Source organism: Hypanus sabinus, chromosome 12, assembly GCF_030144855.1.
Source record: "Hypanus sabinus isolate sHypSab1 chromosome 12, sHypSab1.hap1, whole genome shotgun sequence".
Classification (NCBI taxonomy): domain Eukaryota; kingdom Metazoa; phylum Chordata; class Chondrichthyes; order Myliobatiformes; family Dasyatidae; genus Hypanus; species Hypanus sabinus.
This window is the reverse complement of record NC_082717.1, coordinates 65,716,199-65,732,480: the sequence shown is the minus strand read 5'-3', so window position 1 is coordinate 65,732,480 and position 16,282 is coordinate 65,716,199. Positions and strand designations below refer to the sequence as shown.

At 42.1% G+C, this 16,282-nt stretch overlaps 1 protein-coding gene across 4 annotated transcripts in view; it reads left to right on the top strand.

Moving 5' to 3' along the window:
- Positions 1-16,282, top strand: part of wdpcp (WD repeat containing planar cell polarity effector) — a 203,293-nt gene that overhangs the window by 107,551 nt on the left and 79,460 nt on the right. For all 4 annotated transcript variants that reach the window (XM_059986133.1, XM_059986132.1, XM_059986134.1 and 1 more), the window contains exon 14: positions 8,913-9,015. In XM_059986133.1, coding sequence (XP_059842116.1) covers positions 8,913-9,015 — 103 coding nt within the window. The remainder of the gene's footprint in view (positions 1-8,912; positions 9,016-16,282) is intronic.

Below are 16,282 nucleotides of genomic sequence, written 5' to 3'. Positions count from 1 at the left end.
TTTAAGAGGGAGAAACTAAAGTCATATGTGTCAGTATTACAATGGAGTAGAAGGAGCTACAGAACTATAAGAGAGGAGTTGGCTAAAGCTGAGAGAAAGAGGACACGAGCAGGGATAACAGCAGAGCAGCAGTGACTGTAAGGAGAAGCATTCTAAAGGGAGGTGAGGCAACCATGGTGAGGAAGAGAAGTTAAAAGATGACATAAAAATGGAAGTAACTCACATAGAATGCTGGAGGCACTCAGCAGGTCAGGCAGCATCTATGGAGAAGTTTTCAAAGTTGGCATTTTTCTTCCGAGGCCCTTGGAAAGGAAGAGGTAAGGAGGTAGAGAGAGAGGAAGGAATACAAACATGGAAGGTGATAGGTGAAGCTAGTTGAGGGGGAAGGTAGGTGTGTGGGAGAGGGGGTATGAAGCTCCTTCCCACTTACAACCAATTCACATGTCGTCGATCTCTTCAACAATTTTCCCTACTCTGATTGCCTAATTTTCACTACACATGTTCAGTCCCTATATACTTCTATCCCCCTTCAAGAAAGCCTTAAAGCTCTCTGTTTCTTTCTAAACAACAGACCTAACCACATCCCTTCCACCACCATTCTCCTCAGTCTGATGGAACTGGTCCTCACATTTGACAATTTTTCTTTTGCTCCTCCCATTTTCTCCAAACTCAAGGTGAAGCCACGGGCCCCAGCTACACCTTCATTTTCGTTGGCTAGGTGGAACAGTCCATGTTCCAACCATTCACTGGTAACGCTCCCCAACTGGTTCTGTGCTACTTTAATGACTACCTTTGTACAGCTTCATGTACTAATGCTGAGCTCATCAATTGCATCAACTTTGCCTGCAATTTCACCCTGCCCTCAAATTCACTTGGTCTATTTCTGACACCTTTCTCTCCTTTCTCAATATCTGTCTCCATCTCTGCACAGACATATATTGTAATATATTTTGTAAACCTACTGATTTTCACAGCTATCTTGACTATGCCTCTTCCCAACCTGTCACTTGTAAAAATGCCATTGCCTTCTCTCAATTTCTCTGTCTCCACTGTTTCTGTTCCCAGGATGAGGCTTTTATTTCATAGAAACATAGAAGCATAGAAAACCTACAGCACAATACAGGCTCTTTGGCCCACAAAGTTGTGCCAAACATGTCTCTACCTTAGAAATTACTACAGTTACCCATAACCCTCTACTTTTCTAAGTTCCATGTACCTATCCAAAAGTCTCTTAAAAGGCCTATCATATCCGCCTCCACCACTTTTGCCGGCAGCCCATTCCACGCACTCACCACTCTCTGTGTTTATATAAAAAAAAAACTTACCCCTGTACCCCTGACATCTCCTCTGTACCTACTCCCCAGCACCTTAAACCTGTGCCCTTTTGTGGCAGCCATTTCAGCCCTGGGAAAAAGCCTCTCAACTTTCTACACAAATCAATGCCTCTCATCAGAACATCAGAAATGTCCTTTTTCTTCAAAGAACAGTGTTTCCCTTCCTCTACTATTGATGTTGCCCTCATCTGCATCTCTTCCATTTCCTGAACGTCCACCCTCACCCCATCTTTCCCTGTCTTAGCAGTGATAGAGTTCCTCTTGTATTTGCCTATCATTCCATGAGCACCCACATCCAGCAAATCATTCTCTTTAACATCCACTAACTTCAGTGGGATCCTACCACTAAACATATTATTAACTCCCCAACATTCTCCACTTTCAGCAGGAGTCACTCTCTCCATGATTTCCTTGTCCTTCCTTCCCTCCCCACTATTCTCGCTCCTGGTGTTCACCCCTACAAGTGGAACAAGTACTACACCTGCCCATTCACCTCCTCTCTCTCCACCATTCAGGGCCCCAACAGTCCTTCCAGGTAAGGCACCACTTCAGCTGCAAGATTGTCGGGGGGCATCTACTGTATCCATTGTTCCCAGTGTGGCCACCTGTACATCAATGATACCCAGCGTAGATTAAAGGACCATTTTGTTGAGCACCTTTGCTACATCTGCAACAGGGAGGATTTCCCAGTGGCCAACCATTTTAATTTCAATCCCCATTCCCATTCTGACATGTCTGTACATGGCCTCCTCTACTGACATGATGGGGCCACTCTCAGGCTGGAAGATCAACTCCTTGTACTCCATATTGGATAGACTCTAATATGACGGCATTAATATCTATTTCTCTAACTTCCAGTAATTTCTCCATCTTCTTCTTTCTCTCCTTTTCCATTCCCTATTCTGGCTCACTTTTTACCCCTTCTCCTCACTTGCCTAAACCTCCCTCTGGTGCTCTCCTCCTCCTCTTTATCCTTTGGTGCATTCTCCTCTCCTATCAGATTCCTCCTTCTTCAGCCCTTTACCTTTTATATCTATCATCTCCCAGCTTCTCACTTCATTCCCCCTCAACTGGCATCACCTATCACCTTCCAGCTAGTACTCCTTGCCCTCTGCCCCACCACCTTATTCTGGCTTCTTCCCACTTCATTTCCAGTCTTGATGAAGGATCTCGGCCTGAAAAGTCAACTCTTTATTCCTCTCAGTGGATGTTGCCTGATTTACCAAGTTCTTCCAGTGATTTGTGTTTGTCACTCTGGATTTACAGCATGTGCAGCATCCCTTGTGTTTATAAAAGCAAGAGGCCATACAATTTAGTGGGAAGATAGATAATTGGAAAGTTCTTAAAAAGCAACAGATGACAACAAAAAGTCATAAAGGGAGAAAAGATGGAATATGAAGTTAAGCTAGCCAGTAATATGAAAGAGGATACCAAAATCTTTTTCAGATATACAGTGATGTTCGAAAGTTTGTGAATCCCATTGAATTTTCTCTATTTGTGCATAAATGACCTAAAATGTGACCAGATCTTTATATGTCCTAAAACTTGATAATGTGAGTCCAATTAAATAAATAACACAAAAATTATACTTGTTCATTTATTTATTGAGAAAAATGATCAAATTTTACATGTATTTGTTGGAATAAGTACGTGAACCTCTGTGTTAATACCTTCTACAAAAGCTATTTGGAGTCAGGTGTTCCAATCAATGAGGTGAGATTGGAGGTGTGGGTTGTAGAGGTGCCCTGCTCTTTAAAAAAGACACACAAAGTCAGGTTACTGACAGAGCCTGCTCTTCTCGAGAAAGATCTGTTTTTGTGCACCATGTCTTGATCAAAACAATTTTCAGAGGACTTTAGAAGAATTGTAGAGATGCGTGAAGCTGAAAAAGGCTACAAAAGTATTTGTAAAGACCTGAGTATTCATCAGTCCACAGTAAGAGAAATTGTCTACAAATGGAGGAAATTCAGTACTGTTGCTACTCTCTCTAGGAGTGGGCACCCTGTAAAGATCACACCAATTGCACAACATGCAATCCTGAAGGAGGTGAAAAAGAACCAAGGGTAACAGCAAAAGACCTGCAGAAGCCTCTAGAACTTGCTAAAGTCTCTGCTCATGTGTCCACTATCGGCAATACACTGAACAAGAATGGTGTTCGTGGAAGGACACCATGGAGGAAACCACTGCTATTCAAAAACAACACTGCTGCACATCTCAAGTTTGCACAAGACTACCTTGGATGTTCCACAACACTTCTGGGACAATGTTCTGTGGACAAATAAGACTAAGATTGAACTTTTTAGCAGAAATGCACATTGCTTTGTTTGGAGGGAAAAGGACACTGCACACCAACACCAAAACTTCATCCTGACTGTGAAGCATGGTGGAAGGAGCATCATGCTTTGAGGCTGTTTTGCTACCTTAGGGCCTGGACAGTTTGCAGTCATTGAGGGAACAATGAATTCAAAATTATATCAAGACATTTTACTGGAAAATATTAGGGTAGCAGTCTATTACCTGAAGCATAATAGAAGTTGGATAACGCAGCAAGATAATTATCTGAAAGATAAGAGTAAATTAACAACAAAATGGTTAAAAAAGAACATCTGTGTTTTGAAATGGCCAGGTCAAAGTCCTGACCTTAATCCTGTAGATGTGTTTGGAAGGATCTAAAGAAAGCAGTTCAAGCAAGGAAGCCCACCAGCATCCTAGAGTTGAAGCGGTTTTAAAAATTCCTCCAAGCCGATGTGCAGGACTGATCAACAGTTACCAGAGATGTTTGGTTGAAGTTATATGCTGTACAAGGGGGTCACATTAGTTACTGAAAGCAAAGGTTCTCATACTTTTTTCCAACAGTTACATGTATAACACCCTGGTTAAGATTTTCACCGCTGTGCTATAGGTATTTCATTATAGTTGTTCTGTAAGAGCAGTCTGTACTGCTCTCAGCTTGTTTGGGTTTGAGCTGAGAAAAGAAACTTAGTTATTCAACTTAGGAATGTGTAGTCAACCAATAAGGATGGTAGACTTGGGAGGAGCTTCTGGAGGACACGGGCAGAGAGGTCTCTTGACAGGAGCTGGAAGAGGATAGGAGGTAAAAGATGGCTGAGGATGCCATCCCTGTTGCACAAGGTGCTTTGTGCAGATGAATGGTTTCAAGAAGGAAGAACCAATACTCCTGTGGGAGACCCTTTTGCTCGAGATGAATTTCGAGCGACATTGGGAATGTGGTGTGTGCTTTCACGCAGACAGCATCCTGTGTGTGAGTGACAGACAAGTTCAAGATGAGCTCCAACTTAAGTGCACATTTGACTGTTTAAGATTAATGGGCCCTTTTTTTCTTTCTTTCATTTAAGAACTGTTTGCTTAACTTAGCATTCTTAAATATACTTTTTAATGGTATGCAGTGAACAATCTGTTACTTCATGACAAGAGCAGTAAATTACACGGCATTCATACAAACTGGGGTTTGGGTGGGCGAGGCATCCCAACCTCATGGATTTGACAGGACCGAAGTTATATACACCCTAGATGTACGAAGCCAGTGAAGGGTATTGTTTATCACTGCAGAATCTGGTGACTATTAGCGAGGGGCTAACGAGCCAGTTTTCCAGAGACACCCAGCATAAGAGGGTTTCACGTGTAATATTGGATCATTTTTCTCAATAAACAAATGAACAAGTATAATGTTTTTGTGTTAGTTATTTATTTGGATTCTCTTTATCTAGTTTGATGACTTGTGTGAAGATTTGATCACATTTTAGGTCATATTTATGCAGAAATAGAGAAAATTCTACAGGGTTCACAAACTAGCACCAAAGTATAAGTAAAAGAGAGAAGAGTGGATATTAGACTGTTGGAAAATGATGTTGGAGAGACAGTAAAGAAATGGTGGACGAACTGAAGAAATATATTATATCAGTCTGTATTGTGGAAGACATCAGCAACGTGCCAGAAATTTGAGTCAGTGAGTGTAGTCACTATTACTGAGGCCAGTGTGCTTGGGAAACTTAAAGGTCTGAAGGTGGCTGTCACCTGGACCAGGTTGACTGTAGCCCGGGATTCCGAAAGTGGTAGCTAAAGAGACTGTGGAGGAATTAGTAGTGATCTTCCAAGAATCACTAGATTTTGGAATGGATTTGAAGAACTGGAAAACTGCAAATGTCACTCCACTCTTTAAAAAGGGGGGAAGGCAAAGGACAGGAAATTCTAGACTAGTTAGCCTGACTTCAGTGGTTGGTAAGATTTTGCAGTCCATTATTAAGGATGATATTTCAGAGTACTTGGAGGGATGTGATAAAAGTAGACTGAAGTCAGTATGATTTTCCTATGGGAAAATCTTGCCTGACAAATCTATTGGAATTCTTTGAGGAAGTATCAGTCATGGTCTTCTCCAATCAGAAGCCTTGGATGAACCATGAGATCTGCAATCTGCTGAGATCCAGATCAGAGGCATTCAAGTCAGGTGACCAAGAAAATTATGAGAGGTCCAGATACAATCTCCAGAAAGCCATCTCACAGGCGAAGTGGCAATTCCGGACTAAACTTGAATCAACAAAGGATGCTTGATAGTTAAGGCAGAGCTTGAATACTATCACCTCATAAAATTATATTAAGCGACTTAGGTGATGGCAGCGCTTCACTTCCGGTCCCTTGAGTTCAATGTTCACTTTGACCATTAAAACATGGAGGAACCATCACAAACTCCTACATCTCCTGATGATCCTATGATTTCAGTCTCTGAGGCTGAAGTATGAGCAGCCTTCTGGAGGGTGAACCCATGAAAATAATCTGGCTTAGACTGGGTATCTGGCGAAGTACTAAAGATCTGTGCTGATTAACTGGCTGGAGAGTTCACTGAGATCTATAATCTCTCACTTCAGCCATATGTGATACCCACCTGCTTCAAGTATATTGATGCCCAAGAAGTGCGTGGTGACCTGCCTCAATGATTATCACCCACTTACATCCACGGTGATGAAGTGATTTGAGAGGTTGATGATGAAGCATATCAACTCCTGTCTGAAAAATGAATTACTGTAGATACGCTTCAATTTGCCTACCTGAGCAACAGGTCCACAGTAGATGCCATCTCATTGGCTTTTCACGCAACCCTGGAACATCTGGACAGCAAAGGTGGTTACATCAGGATGCTCTTTATTGACTACAGCTCAGCATTCAATATCCTTATTCCCTCAAAATTAATCAATATGCTTTAAGACCTTGCCCTCTATACCTCTTTGGGTAATTGGGTCCTGGATTTCCTCACTTGCAGATCCCAGTCAGTTCAGATTGGCAACAACATTTCTTCCATGATGTCCAACAGCACTGGTGCATCTGAAGGCTGTGTGCTTAGTCCCCACTCTGCTCACTTTACACTTATGATTATGTGGTTAAGCATAGGTCCAATGCCATATTCAAGTTTGCTGATGACACAACTTTCATATCCTGAATGGTGATGAATCTTCATATAGGAGGGAGATTGAAAATCTGGCTGAGTATTGCCATAACAACAATGTCTTACTCGATGTCAGCAAGACCAAGGAGTTGATTATTAACTGCAGGAGAAGGAAGCCAGAGGCCCCTGAGCTAGTCCTCACTGAGGATCAGAGGTGGAGAGGATGAGCAACTTTAAATTCCTTTGTTTCAGAAAACCTGTTCTGAGAACAGCAAGTAAGTACAATTATGTAGAAAGCCAGGCAGTGCCTCTACTTCCTTGGGAGTTTGTGGAGATTTGGCATGACATCTAAAATGTTGACCAACTTCTATAGATGTGTAGTGGAGAGTATATTGACTGGCCTGGCTGCATCACAGCCTGGTATGGAAACACCAATGCATTTGAACAGAAAATCTTACAAAAGTTGGTGGCTTATGGCCCAGTCCATCATGGGTGAAGTCTTCCTCACTATTGAGCACATCTACATGAAATGCTATTGCAGGAAAGCAGCATCCATCATCAGGGCCTTCCTCCACCCTGGACATACTGCCATCAGGAAGAAGGTGCAAGAGCCTCAGGACTCACACCACCATGTTCAGGAACAGTTACTGCCCTTAAGCCACCAGGTTCTTGAACCAAAGGGGATAACTTCATTCAATTTCACTTGCTCCATCATTGAAATGTTCCCACAATCAATTGACTCACTTTCAAGAGCTCCTCATCTCATGTTCTCAATACTTACTGTTTATTTATTCATTATAATTATTTATTTAGATTTTTATTTGCACAGTTTGTTATCTTCTGCACTCTGGTTGAACATCCAAGTAGAGCAGTCTTTCATTGATTCTGTTTCGATTATTATCAGAACATTGGAGCTGTTCACTCAAGTTGCCTCCTTGGTGGTAACCTGGAAAATTTATTGAGTACGTGCACAGGAAAATGAATTTCAGGGTTGTATATGGTGACATATATGTACTTTGATAATAAATTTACTTTGAACTTTGAAATAACAAGCAGGATAGACAAAGGCGAGTCAATGCATATGTTTACTTGGAACACATTGTTCAGAAGGTGGTACACATGAGGCTGTTAAACAAGGTAAGAGCCCATGGTATTACAGAAAAGATCTTAGCATGGATAGGGGTTTGGCTGACTGGCAGACAGCAAAGAGTGGGGAGAAGAAGGGGAGCTATTTCTGGTTGGCTGCCAGTGACTAGTGCTGCATCACATGGGTCAGTGTTGGGATCACTACATCTCACATTATATGTTAATAATCTGGATAACAGAGTTGATGGCTTTATGGCCTAGTTTGTGGTGATACAAAGAAAGTTGGAGGGGCAGGTCATGTTGAAGAAGTAGGAAGTCTACAAAAGGGACAGATTAGGAGAGCGGGCACAGAAGTGATAGATTAAAACAGTTTTGGGAGGTGCATGGTCTTGCAGTTTGATAGAAGGAATAAAGTCTTTTACTGAAATGTATGGCCATAAATTTTTGAAACAGGGTGCAAATTCAGAAATCAGAGATGCAAAGGGACATGGGAGTCCCAGTGCAGCATTCCCTAAAGGTTAACTTGTAGGCTGAGTCTGCAGTAGTGAAAGCTAATGTAATGTTAGCATTGATTTCAGGAGGACTAGAATATAAAAGCAAGGATGTAATGTTGAGGCTTTGTAAGACGTTGGTCAGCCTACATTTGGAATATTGTTAGCCATTTTGGATTCCATATCCAAGGAAGGATGTGCTGGTTTTGAAGAGGTTCTAGAAGAAGTTTATATGAATGATCCTGGGAAGGCAAGGAAGGTATGAGGAGCATTTGATTGTTTTTTGTCTGTATTCATTGGAGTTTAGAAAGATGAAGGGGGATTCATTAAAACCTACTGAATATTGAAAGGCCTAATCAAATGGACATAGGGAAAATATTTTAAAATTCTGTTGTCTGGAGATTTAATTTATGCCATATGTATTTTTTGGATCCACTAAACTATATTAACAATGGGAGAATAATTCTGTTTGATGAGCACTCTTTCCTAAATTTGTAATAGTTTAGAAAAGTGCGATTTTAATCTGTTTTGTTTGTTTAAGAAGTTTATTGCTTTAATTTTTATGTGATTGAGATTAACCGATTTTGTTTTCATATCTTAAAGGACATTTACTATGTTGCTTTGGATAAGAGTGAAATGGCCCTGGCTGAAGTGGCTAAGAAGAAAGCTAATGAGATTGATGTAGAATCTATGACAAGTGAAGTTGGTAAGAATTTTTAAAATTCTGTTTGAAAGGAAAATATCTGATCTTTTTTATATCAATTTTATTTAAAATATCTCTTATTTGCAGCTTGATTTGGATTGACAGCTTGATTTGAAGATTCTTTCAAAGGATTAATCAGAATTAATATTGTATTTTGTAGTCATTGTAAAATATGTACGTGTTAGGCTCTGAAAGAATCTACACACACCTTTGTGGAACTTCATGTGAATTGAGCAAATTGAGTTCGGTGATGTGCCTCAGAGCTTCACAATTATATTGTTAATATTCAATATTACGCAATAGATATCAGCAAATTAACAATGGAAGACTTCAGAGCCTAGCTGGAGTACCATATATAGTTCCATTCACCGCACTATGGGATGTGATAATGCAGAAGGTACAGATGTTGCTTGGAGTGACTAAAGAGTCTAGCTCTATTTTTCCTGGAGTAGAGAAGATTAAAAGAGGACTTCATTGAGAGATATAAAATTATGAAGGGTATAGTTAAGGTAGACTACTAGAATCTTTTCCCTTAGCAGAAGTGAATAAAGGTAGAGAACAGAGATTTTAGATCAAAGGTAAGAGTTTTCATAGGGATCTGAGGGGTGGGGGAAGATCCCTGCAAGAGATGTAGAAAGCAGTAAGTACCTTAAGTAAAATGCTTTGAGAGACTAGTGGAACAAAGTCACTACAGCATTTGAAATTTGTCTGGATGAGCACTTGAATTGCCAAGACATTGAAGGCAATAATTAATACATATGGGTGACCACTGGTCAGCATGGGCATTGGTGGACTGAATGGTCTGTTTATATGCTGTATGGTTGAGTTATGTTACTTCCAAGCTACTGAATGTCTTCAAAAGTCCAATAATACAATGTATCATCGCCTCTTGTATCAGAAATTCCAAATTCCGCAAATCCTCCAAAATCTAAATTTTTTCAACCATTAACATGATGTCACATGGAAAATTCTACAGGGCACGTGAGAAGATTCCCAAGTGAATCACAGATAGAAAACAGAAAAACACTGTGTAAAGCAAAAACTGATCTTGATTGTGTATTTATCAGTGTTGGTGTGAACATCTGCCGCTTAACAGATGCTGGTCATGAAACAAGCAAACGTGAGTTGAGAGTTGAAGGTAATTGTGAATATTCAGCAGGCTGGTTGTAGAAATTGAGCAAAACAATGACCCCAAGCATAAAGCCAAAGCTAGACAGGAATGGCTTAAAAACAACAAAGTTAGTGTCCTGGAGTGGCCAAGTCAGAGTCCAGATCTCAATCCAATTGAGAATTTGTGGCTGGACTTGAAAAGGGCTGTTCACTCACAATCCCCATGCAATCTAACAGATACAATGGTATCAGTGAATGTGGCATGACTCATATGGTGGGGATGATTGACAATAAATGTTGCTTTCTTGAGGTAATGCCTCCTGTAGTTACAGTATATAACTACAGTGGGGGTTGGAGTATGTGTCTTTATTGTATTGGGTAGAGTCCACTACTCTCTGCAGCTTCTTGCATTCCTGTACATTTGAATTGCTGTACTGGACCATGATGCAACCAGTCAGGATACTTTCAACAGTACATACCTTAACCTCCTTAGAAAGTAAAGATATAGACATACTTTCCTTACGATTGTATCTATGTGCTGGGCTCAGGACACATCATCCGATATTTTAACACTAACCAGGTGACCTACCTCACTGCAGTAAGCTGATTCATCCAATCATCAGCAATTTTGAAAATAGCATTGGAGCTGTGCTTAGATGTGCAATTGTGTGTATGAAGGGTAGAGCAGGGGGCAAAGCATATGATCTTTGGAGATGCACTTGTGCTGGTAGTCATTGGTGAGGAGATATTTTTAGAATACTCACTGAGTGAGATCTGCTGAGGAAGTCGAATATCCAATTCAAGGGTACATTTAATGTCAGAGAAATGTATACAATATACATCTTGAATTGTTTTTTCTTTGCAACCATCCACGAAAACAGAGGAGTGCCCCCAAAGAATGAATGACAGTTAAATGTTTGCACCCCAAAGCCCCCCCAGCTCCCCTCCCTCCCTCGCATATGCAGCAGCATTGCAACAATCCCTCCCACCAGCAAAAAAAAAGAATCAGAACCCCCCCCCACCGAACACTTAAACGTACAGCAAAGCAACAGCAAAGACACAGACTTGCAGTACCCCAAAGACTACTTGTTCACCCAGTATTTGACATAACACAGGCTCTCTCTCTGGTATCACAGTGAGAGGGGAGACATAACAAACAGCTCACTGATTTACGATATTAAGTCTTTTGCATTGCTTTTTCTGAGCACTTGTGCCCAAAGATCTCAGGTCTCTGGGCACATAGCCAGAGATCTTCCGACTCACACTACACGCTGATCTTCTGCTAGGACACCAACCTTCGATCTGCTCGTCTCCAGAGCCACGAGATCTTGGACCTCTGAAAGCAAGCTAAGCTCATAAGCTGTATCCTTGGCTTGTTGAGTAACAGCCAGTCATGAAAAGAGCAGGTCCCATTCCCTCAAAGAACTGAAGTCAACATGTAACTCCAGGTCAGGGTGTTCAAAGGAACCCCAAAAGGGAAAAATAGAGATATTAAAGATGGAAGTAGAGCTGTTTCTGAATTGGCAAGCAAAGGAGTCACTGTTTCACGCCATCATAACTAAGCTCCACCGTTCAGTGCCATTTGCAGGTCTTGAAGCTTGACAATGGGTTTGGATGGTATGTTCCTTTTGTCCAAATGGTCTATAACCAGAGAAATGCATCTGCTGTTGGCTTGTTGTGGCATTATACAAATTGGAGCAGATTATTTTATTCAGAGATACAGCCATTCGAACCACACTGCCCAGCAATCCCCAACAACCCTGATTTAACCCTAACTCAATCAGGGTACAATTTACAATGACCAATTAACCTACCCGGACTGTGGGAGGAAACTGGAGGACCCAGAGAAAACCCTCACATTCCACAGGAGGACATACAGAGACTCCCTACAGGTAGAAGTTGATTCATTCTATAACCATCTGCTCAAAGCACTCCATTACAAATATTTCTCTTGGAGTAGAAAAGGTTGCAGGGAGAATTGAAAATATTTAAATTTGTGAACAATTTCGATTGAATATATAAAAATTATTTCCAATAGCTAAAGGACTGATTGCCAGAATACAGATTTATGATAATTAGTAAATGACATGACAAGAAACATTTTCACAAGCAAAGACTCAAGGTTGAGGAAAATATATCAATTTAGATAGATTATTGATTATTGGGCATGTAAAGTTTAGACAATCATTTTCAAGATGACAAATTGTAGCTTGTAGAATTTGTCCTGCTCAGTGCTTGGTCTTCAGCTATTTACAGTTGATATTGCTAACTTAGGAAAGGATCGAGTGTAATGTAACCATATTTGCTTCTAATGCAATAGTAGACAGGAAAATAAATTCCGAGGAGCGCATTTGGCCTGCAAAGTCGTAAGGTTTAGTTAAATGAATGTTCATGAGTATGACCGAACAGGTTCCAAGTCTGAAACATGGCCATGAATCGAGTTTTCACACAGCAGGTGCTGTTTGCAGCCCTGAAGCAGCAGGCAAATCCTTCCCATTGATCTTCCAAATGATAGTTCGTAAGGACAGACTGTAGATAAGTTGGGTGTATGTGTGCTGGGCAGTACCTGCAGTAATACTCCAATAACTAACTGGCAGTAGCATTTCAACAGTAAGTGAAAGGATTGGTCCATATAGGTTTAAGGAGATTACCCAAGAAAGAAGAGATAAAAAAAACTTTGGAAAAAAATTGGTGCTGGAGAATGTTAGTTAAACAATAATAAAGTTAAACACTAAATACTCCACCAATACTCCAGTCTTCCAATCTTTTTCTAAAATTCATTGAAGGGATGTGGGCTTCTCAAGGATTGCCTTCAGGAATGTAGCAGTGAGTTGCCTTTCTCATTGAAGTCTTTGAGGTGTGGATATACGGGAGCCACCCCCCCCCCCCACAAAGATAGAATGTTCCTATGAAACCCTTCTTAAGCTAAAATGGCGTAAAGCGAAGAACCATTAATTTATATGGGAAAAATTTTCATAAAAGCGAAAATCCTCTTTGTAATGTACAAACAGGTACTAATGTAGATCTTTTGTAACAGCAGAGTGGCGTAAAGTGAACATTCGTAAAGCAGGGGACACTTGTACTGCGTACTATTAGAGAGGGAAGAGTTCCAGGATTTTGACTCGGCATTAAAAAAGGCAAAATATTTCCAAGTCAGGATGGTGTGTGGCATGGAAGGTAAATTGACAGTTGGTAATGTTGCTAAGCTTTTGATCCCCTTGTCCTTTGGGTAGAGTTCATGCGTTTGAAGTGACCTGTCCATTGGATTTCAGTGAATTGCTACAGTGCATTGTTACGAAACCCCGTAACTGGGGTCACTTACCAGCAAAGATAGAGAGGTCCGTTGAATTCTGATGGTACTATTTCTTAAAGTATTTATTGATAAAGGGGCACAAAAATAAGATTAATGCAAACATACAGAATATATACGTCGTCAATACTAAATCTAAAGCGCAGGTATAATAATAACCAATAAGAAATAGCTCTATCATTGTCTAGGGGATAATGTATTGTCCAATGGAAATATAACAGTCACTGTTAGTTCGTTCACGCTGTAGCGTTTTGGGTTTAAGAGAGAGGCGGTTTAAAACTTGCCCAGGTCTTTTATGATGCCAATCCGTTGAGTTGGGAGTGGGTTTCCCCGTTGTTGGCTAAAAACCGTTTTCCGTGGTTCCCGCCACCAGTTCCAGCAATGGAACTGAATGCACGTGGCCTCCTTCAGATGACTTCCTGCTGTTACGTGGTCGCTTAACGTTTCTTCTGGTGCGTCTGAGGGGCTGTTCCTACAGACCCTCTTTTATCCTGACTCGTAGGGTTGTAGATGTCGATCAGGTTGGGGGTGTGCAATCTCTCCCTCAACCAGCCTACTTTGCCTGAGGGTGTTCACGTAGCATAGTATCTCAATCCACAAATTTGTCTCCAAAAGACAATGACCATGTCCCGTAGCTTTACATCGCCGGGGAAACGAGACATTCTGCACGTCCCTCTCTCATTTCCTGGGCCCCTTGACCCAACCCAACAGTGATCTTGTGATTCTCACAAAGGAGGGGGCTACCCCACACCCTTCGGCCCCTCAGAGCTGTGGTACATTCATAACAGCGTCCTGTAAATGGAACAAACTGCTGTCATTGTGTGAAGGATGAGTGAATGGTGACAGAAGGAGTGCACATCAAGCATGGATTCAAGCTTCTTGAGTATTATTGAAGCTGTACTCATAGCGTTGTAGAGTCATACAGCATAGAAGCAGAGCGTTTGGCCCAACTCATACATTTCAACAAGATGCCCATGTAAACTAGTCCCATTTGCCCACATTCAACCCATATACCTCAATCTTTCCTATCCGTGTTCCTATTCAAATGTCTTCTAAATATTGTTACTGTGACTGCCTCAACTAATTCTGCTGACAGATCATTCCATATATGAAACCCTCTCCATTGTAAAAATTTGACTCTCAGGTTCCAGTTAAATCTTCTCCTCTCCCCTTAAACCTCACCCTCTAGTTCTTGATTCCTCAATCCTAGGAAAAAAGACTGTTCATTTATCCTATCTATGCCCCCTCAGTCTCCTGTACTCCAAAGAAAAAAGTCCAAGCCTGAAGAACCTCTCCCTATTACCCAGTCCTTCAAGTGCTGGCAACATCCTCGTAAACTTCCAGTTTAATGGCATCTTTCCTATAGCAGGTTGACCAAGACTGAGCACAAGGGCAGCCTCACCAACATCTTTTATAACGGCAGCATAACATTCCAACTTCTATACTCCATTCCCTCTGATGAAAGTCAACGTGCCAAAGGCTTTCTTCACCAGCATGTTCAGAAGCAGGTGAAAACATGGCCAACAGGAGCCATCTCTGCTCTTCAAGACTGCTTTGAGCACACTGACTGGCATATGTTCAGGGAGGCTGCAACCGATGGCGACTCTACCAACTTAGAGGATTACACAGCATCAGTGACCAGCTACATCAGCAAGTGAATTGATGATGTTACTCTGTCCAAGACCATCACTATACATGCCAACCAAAAGCCATGGATGACTGCAGAGGTCCCGCGACTCCGCCTTCAGAGCAGGCGACTAGGCAGCTCTAATGACTGAACTGTCCTGAGCCATCAGAGGGGCAAAGCGTTAACATGCCCAGCTAATAGACAGTCACTTCCAGGACAGCGGCGACACGCAGCGCATGTGGAAGGGCATCCAGGACATCACCAATTACAAGACAACATCACCTGACTGTGCAGGTGATGCCTCCCTCCCAAATGCGCTGAATATCTTCTACGCCCAGTTTGAGGTGGAAGATGACGTGGCGGCGAGGAAATGACCAGGTGCTGTGTCTCTCCATGGCTGACGTGAGAAGAACCCTGTGCAGTGTCAACCCATGGAAGGCTGCTGGACCAGACAACATCCCTGGTAGAGTGATCAGAGGATGTGCAGACCAGCTAGCAGGTGTTCCCACTGACATCTTCAACATCTCCCTGAGCAGCACCACCATTCCAACGTGCTTCAAGGCCGCCACCATCGTCCCCGTGCCAAAGAAGTCTTCAGTGTCCTGCCTAAATGACTACCGTCCTGTTGCACTTACATCCATCATCATGAAGTGTTTCGAGAGGCTCGTCATGAGGCATATCAAGACCCTGCTGTCCCCCTCACTGGACCCCCTGCAGTTTGCGTACCGTCCCAACTGCTCAACAGATGACGCCATTGCCACCACCCTCCACCTGGCCCTAACCCACCTGGACAAAAAAGACATATACGTTCGGATGCTGTTCATAGACTTCAGTTCAGCATTCAACACAATCATCCTTCAGAAACTGATTGGAAAGCTGAGCCTACTGGGCCTGAACACCTCCCTCTGCAGCTGGATCGTAGACTTCCTGACTGGGAGACCTCAGTCAGTCCAGATCGGGAGCAGCATCTCCAACACCATCACTCTGAGCACAGGGACTCCCCAGGGCTGTGTGCTCAGTCCACTGCTGTTCACTCTGCTGACCCACGACTGTGCTGCAACACACAGCTTAAACCATATCATCAAGTTCGCCGATGACACGACTGTGGTGGGTCTCATCAGCAAGAACGACGAGTCAGCTTACAGAGAGGAGGTGCAGCGGCTAAAGGACTGGTGCAGAGCCAACAAAAGAGATGGTTTTTGACTTCAGGAGGGCGCGGAGCA